This window comes from Thermobia domestica, chromosome 1 (assembly GCF_964235325.1).
Source record: "Thermobia domestica chromosome 1, izTheDome1.hap1.1, whole genome shotgun sequence".
NCBI lineage: Eukaryota > Metazoa > Arthropoda > Insecta > Zygentoma > Lepismatidae > Thermobia > Thermobia domestica.
Window position 1 is genome coordinate 388,873,207 of NC_137454.1, and position 20,447 is coordinate 388,893,653.

Genomic DNA, 20,447 nt, shown 5'->3' on the forward strand with positions numbered 1-20,447 from the left:
GCTAATTTCCTTAATTTATATAGTTCTTTAAGGCAACAAAACTGGTCAGAGTTACTTGCTATAAAAGATGTTAATCTAGCAGCGAATTACTTTTATAATATTTTAAATATTATTATCGATAGTAATGTGCCCAAGAAGAAAATATTCAAAAGGCACCGTCACCCCTGCTGGTTTACGCAGGAAATTGTTAGTATTATTAAAGAAAAAAATTACTATAGAAAACATATGCATGTTTCAGTTTATAATTTGAATAAATTTAAGGAGCTACGAAAACAAGCTAAAACTCTTATTAGTAGGGCTTACGAACTTTATATAAGGAAATCAGAAAATGACTTAAGGAGAAACCCTAAATGTTTTTGGAATTACCTTAAGAGCAAAAAGAGTAATAATTTAGAAGTCAGTCATATGGTATATAACAATCAAATACTTACTTCTGATTCTGCCATTGCCAATAATTTTGCTCAATATTTCAAAAGCGTTTACTCTTCATGTCGTCCAAATTATAATGGGTATTATTCTCCCATCCTAAATGTTAATAACTGTCTTGTGATCAATTCCATTACTGAACAAGATTATGTGAATGCCATTAAAAAGTTAAAATCGTCTAAATCCTCTGGTCCTGATTTAATTCCTTCGTACATTGTTAAGGGATGTGGGGAAGTTCTGAAGATACCTCTATGTCACATCTATAATCTCATATTAAAAACTTCTCTCTATCCTGATGTTTGGAAAATTAGCAAAGTCCGTCCTATATTAAAGAAGGGAAATCCTACAGCAATAGAAAATTATAGACCAATCTCATTAATTTCTACAATAGCTAAAGTTTTTGAACACATCCTTTATAATAAAATTTTTAATCATGTTAAACCATATATATCAATTTATCAACATGGTTTTTATCCCAGGAGATCAACAGTTACAAATCTTGTTACTTTCGTTCAGTATATATCAGATTCCCTCAATAATAATCATTCAGTTGATACAATTTATACAGATTTTTCAAAAGCTTTCGACAAATTGGATCACGATATATTAATTATGAAGTTGTCTAGTTTTGGATTTTCAGAACAATTGCTTCTATTGATTTCATCTTACCTAAAAGACAGAAAACAATATGTGGTGTTCAATAATCAAAGATCTACTTTATTTGATGTTTACTCAGGTGTGCCACAAGGATCTAACTTAGGACCTTTATTTTTTGTATTATTTATCAATGATTTGCCGTCTGTTCTCAAAAATTCAAATTGCTTATTGTACGCAGATGATATGAAACTGTATAGACAAATAAGAGAATCTAATGATGTTTGGAAACTTCAAGATGATTTAAATAGCTGTTATAACTGGAGTCTTAAAAATAAACTGCATTTCAATATCAATAAATGTACTGCAATAACCTTTTCAAGAAAAAATAATCCCACTTATTTTGATTATAAGATTAATAACTTAAATATCAAAAGATGCCAAGAGGTAAATGATTTGGGAATTATTATCAATAATAGGATGTCTTTTAATGTACATATTGAGAAAGTATGTAATTTTGCTCAATATTTCAAAAGCGTTTACTCTTCATGTCGTCCAAATTATAATGGGTATTATTCTCCCATCCTAAATGTTAATAACTGTCTTGTGATCAATTCCATTACTGAACAAGATTATGTGAATGCCATTAAAAAGTTAAAATCGTCTAAATCCTCTGGTCCTGATTTAATTCCTTCGTACATTGTTAAGGGATGTGGGGAAGTTCTGAAGATACCTCTATGTCACATCTATAATCTCATATTAAAAACTTCTCTCTATCCTGATGTTTGGAAAATTAGCAAAGTCCGTCCTATATTAAAGAAGGGAAATCCTACAGCAATAGAAAATTATAGACCAATCTCATTAATTTCTACAATAGCTAAAGTTTTTGAACACATCCTTTATAATAAAATTTTTAATCATGTTAAACCATATATATCAATTTATCAACATGGTTTTTATCCCAGGAGATCAACAGTTACAAATCTTGTTACTTTCGTTCAGTATATATCAGATTCCCTCAATAATAATCATTCAGTTGATACAATTTATACAGATTTTTCAAAAGCTTTCGACAAATTGGATCACGATATATTAATTATGAAGTTGTCTAGTTTTGGATTTTCAGAACAATTGCTTCTATTGATTTCATCTTACCTAAAAGACAGAAAACAATATGTGGTGTTCAATAATCAAAGATCTACTTTATTTGATGTTTACTCAGGTGTGCCACAAGGATCTAACTTAGGACCTTTATTTTTTGTATTATTTATCAATGATTTGCCGTCTGTTCTCAAAAATTCAAATTGCTTATTGTACGCAGATGATATGAAACTGTATAGACAAATAAGAGAATCTAATGATGTTTGGAAACTTCAAGATGATTTAAATAGCTGTTATAACTGGAGTCTTAAAAATAAACTGCATTTCAATATCAATAAATGTACTGCAATAACCTTTTCAAGAAAAAATAATCCCACTTATTTTGATTATAAGATTAATAACTTAAATATCAAAAGATGCCAAGAGGTAAATGATTTGGGAATTATTATCAATAATAGGATGTCTTTTAATGTACATATTGAGAAAGTATGTAATGAGGCTTTTAAGCTTTTGGGATTTGTAATGAGGAACACCAGAGACTTCCACAATGTGGATGCTTTAACAACTATATTTAATACCCTTGTTAGAAGTAGACTTGATTACGCTTCTATAGTCTGGGCTCCTTATTACAAAAACTATATTAACAAGGTTGAACGTATCCAAAATAAATTTTTGAGATATCTGTATTATAAGGTTTTTAATATCAATTCTTATGAAGCAAAGGTACCGTACAAATCTCTTCTGAGTATTTTTGGTTGTAGCTCATTGGCAACTAGACATGAGCGCTCGCAGCTAATTTTCCTCTACAAATTAGTGAACGGAATTGTCGACAGTTCAGAGTGCCTAAAGCTATTGAATTTTAATATAAAATCTAAAATATTAAGAAATCGATTACCTTTTATCTGCAACAGGTTTCAAACTATGGCACATTTAAACTCACCTATTACGAGAATTTGTCGATTATACAACAAGCTGATACAGGAGAATGTCGACTTAGATTTTGCTATGCCTTATTCAGTCTATGTAAAAACTCTTAAATATAATTTTTGATTAAGAGAGATTTTCAATTCGAACCTGACATTGATTATGGTATTTTGAAATTAAAAGAGTATTTCTATTAAACGAAAACATTTCTGCTTCTTGACAGAAATCTTATTTCAACATTTATATTTTGGTTATTTATATTTTTGTTATGTTCTGTTTGTATTTCATTCATTTTTTGTCACGAAGGGCTGATTTCATAGTCTTTACTAGGTTCTATTTGTATATTTGCATTTCTTATTGAAGGAATTAATACAAATATATCTCTTACTTGTGTTTTCTCATGTTCGTGATGTTAACTGCATGTTTATTTTATTTTTTCTTTTTGTTGTGTGTTTCGATATTTATAAAGCTTGTAATTATGTAAGCCTATTGTAAATGGGAATATTATTTTCCTGTAATAGGTGTCCAATAAATAAATAAATAAATAAATCATCTACACATTCATTCTTCGTACAGGCTTCTTTCCAACAGACTGGAAAACTTGAAAAACTCTGATGTTTCTAAAGCCCAATAAGCCTCCAACCGACACATCCTCTTACCGTCCGATCCAGTTAACATCTACTTTCAGTAAAATTCTAGAACGTATCATTGTTAAGCGGCTCCATCCGTATCTCGAAACTAAAAGTATACTCCCTATTCACCAAGCAGGCTTCCGACCTTCCTACTCCATCAACGATCAACTCCTTCGCCTCACCAGTCTAATCACAACACACTACAACTCTGTTAAACCCTCTTGCCTTCTACTATTTGACTTGGAGAAAGCCTTTGACAAGGTATGACACCTTGCACTTCTTTATAAGCTTATTCACCTTAAATTTTCCATTGCTTACGTTCGCTTTATTTATCACTTTCTGGTCTGTCGCCTTTCATACGTCTCCATCAACAATCAGCTCTCTCATCCTATATTTCTTCTGTCTGGAGTATCACAAGGTTCTGTCCTATCACCTCTGTTGTACATCATTTTTGTGGCCGATTTTCCTTCGCTTCCTCCTGACATTTATTTATTTCAATATGCGGACGATACTGCCTTTTTAGCTTTGGGTAACACTATTCGGCAAATTAATCAGCATCTGCAAGAGGCCATTAATCGCTTCACTCGTTGGTGCACCAAGTGGAACCTCTCTATTAATGCAGCGAAAACCCAAGCTATCACTTTCATTCCCCCCGCAAACGTTCTAAGGTCCATAAAAACCCGTCGTTGCTCTCCCTTCAGGTTCACGATACTCCCATCATTCCAACCAGAACTGTCACCTACCTAGGCATCATTTATGATACTCACCTAACCTGGAAAGCTCACCTACAGCATATCGCTGCCAAAGCCTACAAACGCTTAAATCTCCTGAAGCGTCTCACTGGTACGACCTGGGGACTCCAACCGACCGTAGTCCTTAATACATACAAAGCATTCATGCGTCCAGTTCTTACCTACGGCTTCCCCGCCTGGATTTCTGCATCCGCTTCCTTTTACGAAAAGCTGCGAATTCTAGAACGACATGCTTTTCGCATAGCCCACAGTATTCAGCTACCCAGCCCTACCAGAGAACTTTATAAACTCATCAAATTTCCCAGCATCACACATCATCTTGAGTCTCTCCGACAGACCTTCATCTCAGATCGTTACAGCTCTCAGCATCCATTACTCCTGGCAAGTATGCATTTTCATGAATTTCATCCTGTCCGTCCTCGGTACGTTTACTCTCCGCTTTGTCTCCTTTCACACTTTACTGCTACACTCTGCCTCCCGATCATCTAGACCGAGTCCTGTTACAAGAGTATCAATTTCATGCCCATCTACCTCACATTTTCCCTTCATTTACTGCACAGTAATACCTCTTGTGACTAACAGGGCTCCCATCGTCATCATCAGCCTAGAGATGCCCCTAGGCAGAAGATAACACTCATTCGTCTTCCTAACAAAACCCTGTGTTGTCCCGTGTATCGCACTTCATCCCATTCTTCGCCCTCATTATTTTCTGATTAATAATTTACATATTAATTATTTTGTATGTGTTCATATCAAATAATCATCATTTACTGTAACATTATATTTTGCGATTACCTTAATAGTTATTGATATTGTATGTATTTTGTGATAGTCGTTGTTACTATATATTTCTATATGTGACACCAATTAATCTACATTGCAAGTTCTGGCTAATAAACGTAGAATACCTTTCCCACAGTTATGATTATGGTCGCAAAGATCATAATATCCTGGTTTCAGATAAATAAGAATAATAAAGGTTCCATACAAAATATCACTTAGCCCAACCAGTGTTCCTATGAACCTAAACTATCCTATCACATCCCATACCTAAAAGAGGGTGTAGCCCTCTAAAAGGATGCTAGCCTCAGGCTAGCCTTAAAAAATACAACTGTGAGTCACTAGTCCCACGGTAACGTATCTCGGTATTACATTTGACTCTCATCTCAGATGGTCTGCTCACCTCAAATGTATTATTCTCAAAGCTACTAACCGCTTGAACATGCTCCGTCGCCTCACTGGGACAACCTGGGGTTTGAAATCTCACATTCTTCTAAACACATACAAAGCTTTTCTACGACCCGTTTTAACTTATGGTTTTACAGCTTGGCTCTCCGCACCTGAGTCATATTACCGCCACCTCCATATTCTTGAGCGCCACGTCCTACGCCTTGCGTTTCTCATTAAATTACAAAGCCCCACCAGAGACTTATACGAGAGAACGCCTTTTCGGCACATACTCTATCATCTCGAAGATCTCCGGCTCAGGTACGTTACGAAGCGATTCCAGAACCACCATTCCCTACTCTTTGATGCAATGCATCATGAAGCCACTCTTCGTAAACCCTCTGTTACTCTCCGACTTTCTCCACTCTCCCTGCTATTCACTCTGTATCATGATGTTCTTCCGCCCAATAGTCCAGATTTACTCCTTCTAGAAGACTTTCTCGTTGCTACTCCACCCCCATACATCACTTCATCATATGTTGCACTGTGACCTCCCAATACTAATAGGGCTCCCCCTCGTCTTCATTGCGTCCAGAGTAGCCTCTGGAGAGCAGATAACCTACATTCGTCTTTCTAATCCTCTTTATGTTGTGTTGTGTTGTCAAGTGCACCTCATGGATTCATCCTGCATCACTGCTTTAATATCACTAACATAATGAAGAATTGAAAGCCAGTATTCCTCTCCTTTCCTCATGATTATGGTTAACGGCCATAATGACCTGTACTTAAATGCACTTAATTATAATAAAGATTATATAAAACCTCCTTGCCCCTCGACAATACACCCAATCCAAAAGTGAATAGTAACTTCACATCCCAAATAAAGGGCATAACCCTTTGGGTGGGTGCTAGCTACGGCTAGCAAAAAAAATACAACAGTGATGTTAACGTGCCTTCGAGGACAGTGTGTAGCACACGCACAATCGAAACCAGCACGCATACGCTCTCACTGGGATTGACAACGATTTTCAGTGCTGGAGGGTGAAACTATCATCATCATTCCATCTTGTATCATCAAATCGTTCATCACACATTTATAGTCACACATCTTCGCATTTTCATTTGGTCATCAGCCCAGGGGCGGATTTTCGATGGCGGACTCACGACTAGGATCAGGCAAAACGATGAAAGGCAAACATACAGGGTTACCTCAAGTTCTACCTGGACCCTCAGATAGCATCCCCAAGGGCAGGACTCGCAAGGATCCGAATCACACTTCTTCCAATATTAGCAAATCTCAGCAGCGGCGAGATTCTCAAGCCTCGGTTGCCTCTGCAACTTCTGTAATCTCATCTGGTTCTGTCCGCAGCAGATCGCCACATCCATCAGAACATACAGACAGTTATGCAGAACGTCTTCAACAATCTCCACCTCCGAAAAAGCAACATCTTGCTTCTAATTCAGATCTAAACCAAGTTCCAATGGACATAACTACCTCTTCAAATCATTCTGACGGCTCTACTCCACCTGCAGTTCATTCCATGTTGCTCACTAATTTTGACGTAAAATTCAGCAATGCGAAGTTTGTTGCCATACAACTACGCAAGTACCTCCCTCGAGCAGCTATTTCAGAAATCGTTCATACGAGGAATTGTATCATCTTAAAAACTCCGGACCCAACTCTGCTCGCTACAATAAAAAACAAAGTGCCTATTGACACTTTTGGTCCAAATGCGAAACTTCAGTCACTCAATTCCTCCACACGTAAGCAGCCTCCACCACCGAAACGATTACCATTGCTATCTGTCGTTATTCGGGGAGTTGACCCATCTTATACAGATGAAGAAGTCCAAGAGGAGCTCAAGCTCGAGGGCCACACCGTTACGAAAGTAATACGCATTCGAAATGATAACGGGCCTACCTATATGGTACGTGTGCTTACAAACCATCAAGACACCATTGATGAGTTACTAGCATCAGGTGCATACATTTACAACCACAAGCACAGAGTAGAACCATCACGAACACCAGTACCTATACCAGTCCGCTGTGAACGTTGCCAGATCTACAATTCCCATCATACGTCTGATTGTAAAAGTTCAAGTAAATGTGGCTACTGTGCTGGTCCACATGACACCCGGACTTGTACCAACTTGCAATTGCCACCAAAATGCGCCACTTGTAACGAACAACATCCGGCCTACAGCTACAAGTGTAAGGCAAAGCCGGACACTATTCAGGATCATCCCGAGCTCGTTGCTCCTTTGCGACCACCGGCGCCAGCTCAAACCAATCCACATCCGATTGACGCTCCTTGTATCATTAGACCAGCTATTGACGTTTCTAACGTTAGCTTTGCAAAACATCCATCCCTTCATTAGGCCTCATATCTTACAGCAAATCATTCTTGCAGCAAGAACCACTTTCCATGTTAATTTTACTGCAACCTATTCCGGCAATACTGTTCATTTTCATAAATCCCATGCTTGTTCACTCGTTTAACGTCATGGCTCTAACTTTTCTCTTTCTGAATATCCGATCACTACCAAAACATAAAGTTTTATTCGAACAGCTTCTTCTTGAGGAACGCGTTTCATGTTTCTTACTTAATAAAACCTTTCTAACAAACTATCGTACTTGCCGTTTACCACGTTATATCATGTTACATTCTGCGAATCCCGTACCTGCACTTCGAGCCAATGGAGGAGTAGCCATAGGAATTTCCCCTCACATTCCTTATCGCCAGCATCAGTATACTGCAACAGCTCTTCCCGAACATCTCCTTGCCACAATTTATTTCAAAAATATCGTCATCACCTTAGCCACTGTATACATCAGACCACATCATCCCTTGCCTCAGCACTTCGTTCAATATATTTCCAATACTTTCAATAGATACATCATTATGGCCGATTTCTATATGCACAGCCGCAGCAATGGTGACCGGACAAATTTCATTAACTTCATAACGACCCATACTACAGGGATACGACCCATACTAGATCTTCCACAAGCTACACACCCAATCTCAAACACCAAACCTGACATAGTTATTGCCTCCTCAAATCTTGTTTCACATTGCACTGTAGAAATTCTTGATCTTCTTGGTAGTGATCATGCACCCATCAAGCTTGTCTACAAACCATACTCAGCTACACCACATTCCTCTTTACCAGTTCGAGTCAGCTTGCGCTACGATAAAGCTAAATGGGATCAATATCGTTCGCATATTTCAGATCTTACCAGTGATCTAACAGAACCCGCCACAAGTGACGATTTATACCAGACCGTCGATCGCATTACATCCGCAATTCAGGAAGCCAGCAACTTGTATATTCCAACAACACAATCCGTTCCATATCAGCCTAAACTTCCGCCACAATATCTCTCCATGATCAAACGTTCACGTCAGCTCTATCGATACTATCTCCACACTCGCAACCCAGAAGCACTCCGACATCACAAACAATTACAACGTACAGTGCACAATTACATCAAAGCTTATAAGCTCCGGTGCTGGGTGAAGACATGCAACACTCTGTCTGAAACATCGCATCCTACTAAATTCTGGGCTCGCTTCAATGCGCTGTGTGGCAAATTCTCTACTACACCCTATCCCATTTTATTGGGTGACACACCTGTTAGTACCAATAACAATAAAGCGAATGCTTTTGCAGATCACCTCCAAGAAATTTTCACACCGCCAATTGAGAAAGCACCTCATCCCGCAGACAGACTCAATATTTCATCACCACAACTGCAACCAAATACCACTCATATTTTACCCCCTAATATTGCTGTGTCCGCCCCAATCACCACTCACGAAATATCTCAAGTTCTCCATAATAAAAGAAATACTGCACCTGGCCTAGATAACGTGACGTATCGACACATCAAGGAATGTCCTTTTTCAATATTACATCTTCTTGCGAATATCTATACATTCATATTGCGCACTGGCTTCTTTCCTTTAGCTTGGAAAACATCTAAGACGCTAATGTTTCCTAAACCACATAAATCTCCCCAGAATGTTGCATCCTATAGGCCTATACAACTCACTTCCACATTCAGTAAGATCCTGGAACGTATCCTGGTTAAACGATTACATATCTTCATCTCAGATCACGGCCTACTTCCAGTCACACAAGCAGGTTTTCGACCAGCTTTATAAATGATCAACTACTTCGACTCACAACCCTCATTACTCAGCATTATAATTCAGCCAATCCTTCCTGCTTAGTATTATTTGATTTGGAGAAAGCATTCGATAAAGTCTGGCACCATGGACTCATATACAAACTTCTGCAATTTCAGCTTCCTATCTCCTACATTCGTCTTATTTACCATTTCATTACAAATCGTATCACCTATATCTCAGTACGAGGCAGTTTGTTACATCCTATCTTTCTGTTCTCTGGAGTACCACAAGGGTCAGTCCTGTCTCCTTTACTATACCTGCTGTATGTAGCTGATATGCCCAGACTGCCAGATAAGGTCCATCTTTTCCAATATGCGGATGACACGGCGCTTCTCGCACTTGGAACAACTATCCAGCAGCTTAACATTATCTTACAAACAGCTATCGATCGCTTTTACACCTGGTGCGCTCAGTGGCGGCTTACTATTAACGCAGCTAAAACACAAGCCATCGTATTCTTACCGCCTAGAAGAACTTCCAAAGTCCGCCGAAACCCACGCAATCTCTCTCTGTATGTTGATGGGGTGCCTATTCAAATCAGCAACACTGTCACATATCTGGGAATTACCTATGATCACCACCTTAGTTGGTCGCAACACCTGAAAACCATTACCACTAAACCTTATAATAGACTCAATCTCCTGAAACGATTGACTAGTACCACCTGGGGCCTTAAAGCACACACCATTCTAAATACCTACAAGATTTTCTTACGACCTGTCCTTACTTACGGGTTTACTGCTTGGATAGCTGCCCCAACCAAGTTCTACAATAAACTTTTAATTCTAGAACGGCATGCTTTCCGTACAGCGTTCCGCATTAAGCTGCCTAGTCCTACACAGGATCTATACCACAAAATCACTTTTCCGACTTTACAATATTACCTTGAAAAGCTGCGGCTAACATTTATAACCAAACGCTTCGAAACACGACATCCTTTACTACAGGATACAATGCGATATTTAGCACTTCATCCAACACCTCACCGTTATTATCATCCTCCACTATCGCTTCTCTTCATACTATATCACTATACTCTACCACCGTTAGATCCCGCTTTACTTATCATCACAGATTACGTCATTCATGAACATCTTCCTCTCATTCATCCATCATTTCCAGCACAGTGATTATCATTATTTACTAACATGGGCCTCATTCGTCTTCATCATTGCCTAGAGCAGCCCGTAGGCTGAAGATAACCTCATTTGTCTAATTAACATCACCCATGTGTTGTCCTGTGAATGCACCTCACCACATCTCTCTCGCTCATTGCTATACTTGTACAGATTATGAATGCTATACCTAACCACTGCTATCATTTTGTTATAATTTATTTGTTTAAAATATACCGTATTCTTTTCTCATTTGTGTTCATACCTGCACCTAATGTTAAGGATTAATGTTCCTTAAGTCTCCACCTTCAAAATTAAAATTATTTATTTATGCAAATGTTGCTGCTAATAAAGTTTAAAGTCACTTAGCCCATCCAACATACTCATTCCATTGTTAACTGCCAATCTCGTTCCTAAAAGAGGGCGTAACTCTCTGAAAGGCAGCTAGCCCTTCAGGCTAGCCAGTAAATAAAAAAAATAAAAAATACAACTGTGAAATACCTGGGACCTACATTGGACAGACACCTTTCTTGGAAAGCACACCTGCAGGATGTTACAGCAAAAGCTTACCGTCGACTTAACTTACTTAAACGCATAGCTGGTACCACTTGGGGTCTTCATTCAGAACTTCTTTTAAACACCTACAAAGTTTTTCTTCGCCCAGGGCTGACTTACGGCCATCCTGCCTGGATTGCAGCTCCCCCTTCCTATTATCACAAACTTAAAGTTCTCGAACGACACGCCCTTCCTATAGCATACCGCATCAAACTTCCCAGTCCAACTCAGATTCTATACGACCGACTGCCTTTTCCTTACATCTTATTCCATCTCGAACAGCTTCGCCTTAAGTACTTTCAGACGCGTCTCAATCTTCATCACCCGCTCCTCCGAGATACTATTAACGCTCATACCAACTTCGATCTTCCACATCCCATCACACATTCTCCTCTTTCCCTCCTTTTCACACTGTATCATTACTCTCTACCACCCGACCACCCTGATCTTCCACTGATTCGTACTTTTCTCATCGACCATCCTCCACCTGATATCACACCGTCATATTCCGCACAGTAGTCCTCTGTTACTAACAGGGCTTCCCCTTGTCTCTCATCAATGCTTCGAGCAGCCCCAAGCGAGAAGATTAACCTGCATCTGTCCTCTAACAATCACCCTCGTGTTGTGTTGTCTAGTGCACCTCATCTCATAGTTATCTCATTCTTCTCTTCTCCCATATAGGAAGTATTGTCCAATCTTACAATCGATCATGCAATACCGACATTCCCCTACCTCATGGTTGCTATCGCAAAGATAGCAATATCCACCTGCTGAATAATAATAAATTTTATGAAATAAAGTGATAATAAAATAATGAAAATTCCCTTAGACCATCTCCCAGTCCTTTCCTCCCAATTATCAAAGTTCTCTTTCCCCATGGAGGGCGTAACCCTCGGGCGGGTAGCTAGCCAAAAAAAAATACAACTGTGGGCTTTCAGCTCAGCTCTGGTGTGCCACAAAGATAAATTCTTTCGCCTCTACTATAAATTCTTTATATAGCGGACATGTCTGTACCACATGTCTGTAACATTCTGTTTTCTGTAATCGGTCATAATAATATTGTTGTAAACCTATGAATCATCTGACAACAGTTACACAGATAACAGTGCTTCCATCTATTTTCTTTATTTGTTTTTCTTGTGTCTTAGCACGTGTGTACAGAAGATGACAGAACTATTGTTTATGCAACTGTTGTCAGACGATTCACAAGTTTACAACAATATTATTGTGATCGATAACAGGAAACATAGAACATTATTCATTACTTGGCACAAGTGCCAAATATATTTCGCAAACCTTTGCTCATATTAAACGATAAATACCAATGCAAATTCTCTCAGGTAGTAACGAGTTATTTCTGATATGTTCAGGAGGCGATGTGCTTTGTGCTGAATTAATACACAAATAACACGCTAAAGTGGTAAAGATATGCCACATTGACTTGATCCCTAGTCTCCCGTTGCAAGCGCTGCTATCGGCTGAAGGAATTCCACTCGCTTTCTCACGCTTAGCAACAGCTGAACCCTTATTGGCTCAACGAGTGGGTGTGTGAGGGTGTGAGCTTTAGTTCGCATTTTTGCCACGGCTCAAGACATTTTGGCAGCACAATAGTCATTTTGTTGTTTCAACACCTCATTTTTTACAGTGTAAGAAGCTTCCATCTTGAGGTTCTTGCGATAACATTTAATTATTTATTTCTACCAATGTGATGCCCCTCAAGTGCCACCATTGTGATATTTATTGCAGGTAAAGTTAAAAATAAAACTATGTACTACAGATAAAATTAAATTTTATTGTATAATTTTAATTCATTCAAAATGTGTATGCTGTGCTCATGCAGATCAGAAATAACTTCGAATATTTATTTAAATATTACTTTTTAAAAAAGATAATTTTATAGATACAGATAGGCAAAATAATTAATTTAACATAATACAGAAATGAAACTACTTAAAGATGTCTACATGGAAGACACTGCATTTTGAGCACGCATTATATAAATATGTACCGTATATATACACAATCTATACTTTAAATATTGTTTAATATTAGTATATACATCTTTGGCATCAGAATTCAATCTTACAGAAAGTGAAATATCACAGGATTTCAATGTGATTCTTTCTGCAGATAAGTACATCATAACAGTAAAACTCTCTTGAATTGAATACTTACGAATTCTCGTTAAAATGTTCATCTTAACAAAGATGTGTCAAATATACTGTAAAGACAAGCTCTCAATTTACATGACATGATATAGATATAATGTCTTTATTTTAGAAATACGTGATGGCGGGGTATTACTTAACCATAAAATCAAGGATAATTCGTATAAACCTTTACATTGTATTAATTTTAACATAAAATATGTGCAATCACTTGTGAATTTTATTCACAAAATTTTGCAGAAACATTTTGTCACATCAAATTTTGAAAAATATCTTTCACCTTCATATCCGCCCACAGCTAAAGCTGTCGCTGCATATTTTGAGACGTTTTCTGAAACTTCTTTTCTGATCATATCGCAATACTAGGAACGCTCGAAGAAAATTTTCTAGGAAGGCCCATCTCCATCATTACTATATTACGTCTGGTATTTAATATACGTTGTTTGCTATATTACGTATACATTTTCGTGAGCCAGGGGGCCCACCCCCACCTTTCGGAGCTCATGCACAATATCCTTACCCTTCAAATAGCCTTCATAAGGAAAAATCAGGTGGTGTTAGATTGAATGATAATGGAAGTCATCAGTTGTTTGAAATCATGTGGTTGGTTACTATAGAAACTGTTTATGAATTGCATGGAGACGTTGACGGAATCTCTTTTGATTATTTTCTTGTAATACTATATAAAGGATAAAGTCTGAAGGGCTGGTAAAACATTGGATACATTTCATGAATAAGTACTGTTCATACACTTCGGCACGCGTCACAAGAATATGATTGATATGTTCAGTTCCCTTCAAAGAAATGGCATTTTCAACATTTGCTGCAAAACTATTCTACCACATTTAGTATTTAATTTAAAACTGGTAGCAAAGTGTTTGAGGTAATTTTTGTGAATCATATGTCCCATATACAAGAAACAAAGGATTCCCTTCTTTATATATATAAAAATGAAAATACTTCAATTCATGGAATGACTCCTCATCAAGTGCATACTACAAATTGTTGATAGATAAGAAATAAGCCCAGCACGAGGAATTCGTCATTATCTTTGACTTCTTTCAATTTCAAATAGTAGGACTAGTTCTTAAGTCCCAATGGAAAATACATGCCATATTTTCATTTTTTATTAATAAATTATTATTATTTTAAGGGAATCTTTGAGCGTTTTGTTCAACTCGGGGCTGAATTCTCACCCATTTTTTAAAATCTTATTCCAACTCTAAATAATAATTCCGATTTGAAATCCTTCAAGAAATCACACTGTTTCATTGTGAATTTTTGGTAATTTTAATGATTTTTTTAAAAGGAGGATGGTGTAAATTTACCTTTTGTCCCTAACTTATTTCAGTTCGAAGAGACAGGAATAATATATAAGCTTCAAAGTTTAACTTCTTCCCTTCAACAATATGTAATGAAAAATAATTTATGATATTAAAATACGTATACAAAAGTCGCGCCTGTCCTAAAACGAGATGAACTTGAGGCTTCAACTTCATGCCTTGATGAAATTTTGTTCGTCACTGTTTCAGGGTGTCTTCGATAAATAAATAAATAGGTAATCAGGAAGCGTGGTGTGCATTTCCTTTGGAGTTTATGAACTGTTCTGACTGATTGGGGTTGAAATTCTTAAAGTTTACTGATTTTAAAACAATCTTTCGCTCTTTCCTGTGCACAGCATGACTAAACCAAGTTTTTTTTTTTTTTTTTTTTTTTTAACGATGAACATTGAATGTGAAATAAGAAAGCCAAACTGAATAAGTATTGTTAAACAATCAATTACGTTTGCATGCATATATGCTATGTTTTGCAGAACCTGCTAAGGGAAAAGTCTTCGTTTAGTGGCACATGCCTTCAACTGTTTTAACTTATGATGCATTATTTTTTCAACATCTGTCATGTTTTTAAAATACAACCAAAGATTAACAATTGCTTTTTGTTGATTTGCCAGAAAGATTTTATAAAGTTATATAAGAGTTTTACAAATATAAGACTTCAGTAAATGCGTACCGTGTGCAGTGGTAATCAGGACCGACCCTAGGCAATTTACCGCCCCGTGCAATAACATTATTTGCCACCCCCTTCTTGCAGAAGAAACGAATCTTAAAAGCCGCGATTTTAAGTATATTATCCCATCATGTACTCAGAAAGGTCTAAATACTACAAGTACAATCTCGTTGTGTCTGTTTTTTCTTGAAATAATAACCACAATCTTAGTGAAAGATAAGGCAAACACATCTGCAGAGAAAAGATAGTAATCCTTTCTATAGAATTCAATATCGAGCTTCAATCTCAATATATCATTTTGCAATTCCAGTGCAACTAGCTTTTTATCTTTATTTCTTGATTTTCCTTCTTGATCTGTTAAAAAAATTTTGAAATTGTCTCTAGCTTCAATGTTAAGGAACTTGCTTCTGACAAAGACAAGAGTAGTTTTCATATCAAAACTGTGATAACTAACTAAACGAGACAGGTGTTCGCTACTGTTCGAGAATTTAGTTCGTGTGTTTGACGACAATCAAGCAATTCATGCTGGGATTTGTTTGAACATGTGCTTTGGCATTGTTCATGTGACCTTAAACTAATGCGACCTAAAAATGATTTATGAATGTAGTATTCAAGTTGATGACCAGCTTAGTAAATTTAAGTACCATCATCATGAAGTTTGTTTCCAAGGTGAAATATTTATTTTAAATAATAATCTATAGTTATGATGGATTTTGCCTCCCCTCGAAACTTGCTACCCCGTGCAAATACACGTGTTACACATATGGTAGAGCCGGTCCTAGTGGTAATGGCTATAGTTTTCTGTTCAGTTGTTATATTATTCCGTTCGATGAATAAAAGCTAATCGGTTTATAACTGCGTGGAACAATTTTCTGTATTTCAGATGAGTTATACTACTTTACATATACCTTGCAATTAGATATAATCGTCTATCGAAATGACTAGAACACTTTGGCACACTGAAATAATTTACAAGAACTTTATAAATTACATCATTTACACAACTATCGTTTTCATTATATACAATACATACAATTTTTCTTTTATATATATATGTTATATGTTTGTAACTTGTTTATATAGAGATTTTAATAGAATATTAACAAGCTGTTTATGAATAATAAGAGTTTCAGTGTACTTGATTCTTTTAATATCCAGACACTACTTGATAACCGTTTCGATATTTTGATTGCCTTACAGGATTTTTTAAAAAACAATTTTATGTTTATATGAACTTAGTTCAGAATCGTCGTGCTCATGTTCTACAAACTGTAGATAGTGTTTGAAGTGAAAAAAATAATTATAAGTAAGTATCTAAGTTCACTTTCACACGATGCGTGCTACAGCCGGATAGAGTGAAAACTCCGACAATGTCTCGCAGATGTTCCGTTTAAACTATTTCCGAGTCTTTTTCGTGTCCGGAACGTCCATTCATATTGCAACCTTCTACTTTGTAGAGATTCCAATAACAATATATCACTGAATACTTCGATTATATGAAGGTGTTGGTGATCCACTGTCATATGCACGATTTGAATCAATGTAAAGACCCTAACGAGACCGGATATTGTTGCACGAGAACCGAATTTCGTCCAAATTCGGATTATAAGTTCACCTTAGGATGTATTATTATTTATCCAAGTTTTAGACATTTTTTCATCCGGATGATCGCACAGAACGTGTAAAAGTGAGTTATTATTTTTAAGTAAGTCTCCCAACGATCGAAGTATAATACCGACTTAGATCATTTATGATAATCTAAATAATGTAGATGTAATACCAATTTTAATAAAAACTCACTAAAGCACTCATATAATAATTCGACACATACGTTTCAATGACCATTTGTCATCATCCTCAGTGAGCGTGCCTTAAGACATCACATTGTTTGTAGAACTTCATCTTAAGAAATGTGCACTGAGGATAATGACCAGTGGCGTAGGACCCATCATGTCTTGGGGGTAAGCAGACTCTCTCCCCTGTTCTGAATAGGAAATGTCAGATTTTGCATTACGGCTGCTTTGTAGAGTCAAACAGAAGAATTTTGAAAATATCAAATAACTCAATATTTTTGTTTTGTGCTGGGGTCAGTGTATACTTGTTAAGAATGCTCACTGTCCTGAACACCAACTAATATCACTGATAATATTTTGCTGTCTTGCATACATAATGCTTTTCTTTCTCTCAGTTTTGCTATATGTACTACCCGTGAAATCAAAAGATGCCAATATGAAAAAGCAAGGGAGGAGTCTATTATAAACTAAACTACAAATGCAGTTAACGATACAAGATTTAACATTTATGATACTTCTTTCCTCGCCCAGTTAACGAATTTAGGGTTAATCTCTGGTAAGTATTTTTTGCTGCCACATAAGTAACATTTAATCTACTTTGAGAAATAATATGTGACAACGAAGGAATGTTACTATAATTTTAATAACAATCTTACCGTGTCCAGAAGTCTACACTTTATGCTTAGATATAATTGGTTCCTTAATTTTCTTTTGAACAAATTCCCTGATTTAAAAAGTCGTTTTACTGCAGCACTGAAATGGGAAGGTTTAATAGACACCAATTCAATATTGATAACAGCAGAAGTACCTAATACTTGTAATTGCGGTACGAGTTTGCTTTACCGCGTTTGCTTCATACCACGGGAAGAATGCTGCATGTTTCAGTTTCTTTAGAGTCAATGTCAGTACAGTTTTCTACATATTTAAAATACATGAAAGAAGAGAAAAATACATGGTTATTGAAAATTGAATTTCTATCTGCATTAATACTAAAAATGTTAATTTACCTGCTAAATACTTGAATAACGATTCCACCTAATATAACCTAATAATGATAAAGAGTGCATTAATTTGTACTTTTGTCTGGTGCAATATACCATAACTAATTGCAATTCGTATGGTTCCTGTAAGGTTTTATTATATTTTTAAATGGCCCGATATTTATTCTTGGAGGAGGGTCTTCGTAGTTATCGTTACACCACTGATGACGACTATTGGTCGTTGAAACGTATGCGTCGAATTGTGAGATAAGTAACAACTTAAAAAACGAAATTGACGCATGATTACAAATATTCGCTTCGACAAATATGATCTTGGTATGCGTCTGTCATATATAGCAACAATGCCCAAATTTCCAATGGAAAGAAAGAAGATCAATGATCTTGCTATACGTCTGTCATATAGTAATTGCCGAAATTTCCAATGGAAAGAAAAAAGTGCAATGTGCTTAGTACACATCTGTGATATAGCAATTGCCGAAATTTCCAATTGAAAGAAAATGTGCAATGATTCTGGAATATGTCTGTCATATAGAAGTGCAATGATCCTGGTATATGTCTGTCATAGAGTAACTGCCGAAAATTCCGATAGAAAGAAAAAATGCAGCTTTTGTTGCTGACTTATTTGTGCATATTTTTATTACTTACTTTTTTGTTTGATACTGCTGTACCTCAACGATGAATGACAAATTTGATGTAAACGTTTTAAGAAAGAGTAGTTGAGGAAGATGGCAATTTCCATTGAAACATTTCAGCAATTGCTATATGATAAACTAGCCCAAGTTAATATTTGTCATTAATGAGTACTTTGGTGAGCATTTTTTCTGATAAATTAATATGCATCCTGTCACGTCATTAAGTAATTTTAGATGTAATATTATTCTCCTGACAAGAAGTTAAATTTGTTTACACAATCTCCTATATTGTTCAGAACCATGCTTCAAGATTGTCTTGAGCTTAAGATCAATATCTTAGTTTTTTTCTAATAGAACATGCTCACGGCGAATTACCGAATTTGTATACACTTTCTGTATAATTATCACTTTAAAGATTTTTTTTTTACCTTAAAACTGTTTGCTACTACACTAATGCCTCCATATTGTACAATGTGCTTATGACAGATTAAAAGTTGATTGTCAATTGTTACGTGTACTTCTCCATCTGATAGATGTCACCAATCAACCTGTGAATTGGAATATCACCAATAGTGTCCTTGAAAAACAGATGTTCCACTGTTCCAGGTCTCACTGAGCGAAGACTTGGTATGAGTAACAGAAATCGACCGAATCGCGTTGGTTGACGAGGGTATTTGTTTCGTACGTAATCTCCCAGAATGCACTGCGCTTGATCTTGAAGCATTTCTACTGGTTGTACATCACATAGTCCAGGAGTTTCTGCAAGTAGATATTTTAAAAAGTTAACTTTGTTGATTGGCAAATAGATAGCTTTAGTTATCTACATTTTTTAACACTAGAAGGATCATAAGAAGATTAATTTACCATAGTTTCAGAAGATTTTACAATATTGCCACATGTATGAAGAAATAAAATGTAACATTCTTTAACTTGTATATGTTATGATATCTTAAGTTTTATCATGACCTGAACTAACGTCAGCCTATGTTTAGTTGAAGGGGGTCAGCCTTTTTTTTTAAAAAAAAATCAATTTCGCTAATTTCTGTTATTATTATGAGGTTAGTTTAGGTTAGGTTAGGTTAGGGCTAACTACTTGCATCATTGTACTCATATTCCTTTATGTGCGCTTCCGGTAAGTACATATAGTTTCTTCAGCATTACACAATTCTCATTTCTACAACATGTACTTCTATTCCGTTCTTAAGTGAGGCACAAATCAATTACGTTTCTGTTACTTAAACTCATTTCTCCTGTAAATCTTCTATTTTTTTTTTCTACGTACTTTTGGCTCCCTTCATCTAAACAAGCTCCCTAATGTCAAATATATTCTACTGAACGTCCAAAACAATATGGCATCTAGCATTGGCGTCTCTGGCATGCTA

General features: G+C 36.4%; 1 protein-coding gene across 2 annotated transcripts in view; it reads right to left on the reverse strand.

Moving 5' to 3' along the window:
• Nucleotides 1–13,271: 13,271 nt before the first annotated feature.
• dsf (nuclear receptor dissatisfaction) overlaps nucleotides 13,272–20,447 on the reverse strand; it is a 189,342-nt gene continuing 182,166 nt past the window's right edge. For both annotated transcript variants that reach the window (XM_081732404.1, XM_081732403.1), the window contains exon 9: nucleotides 13,272–19,824. In XM_081732404.1, coding sequence (XP_081588530.1) covers nucleotides 19,574–19,824 — 251 coding nt within the window. In that variant the 3' untranslated portion in view covers nucleotides 13,272–19,573. The remainder of the gene's footprint in view (nucleotides 19,825–20,447) is intronic.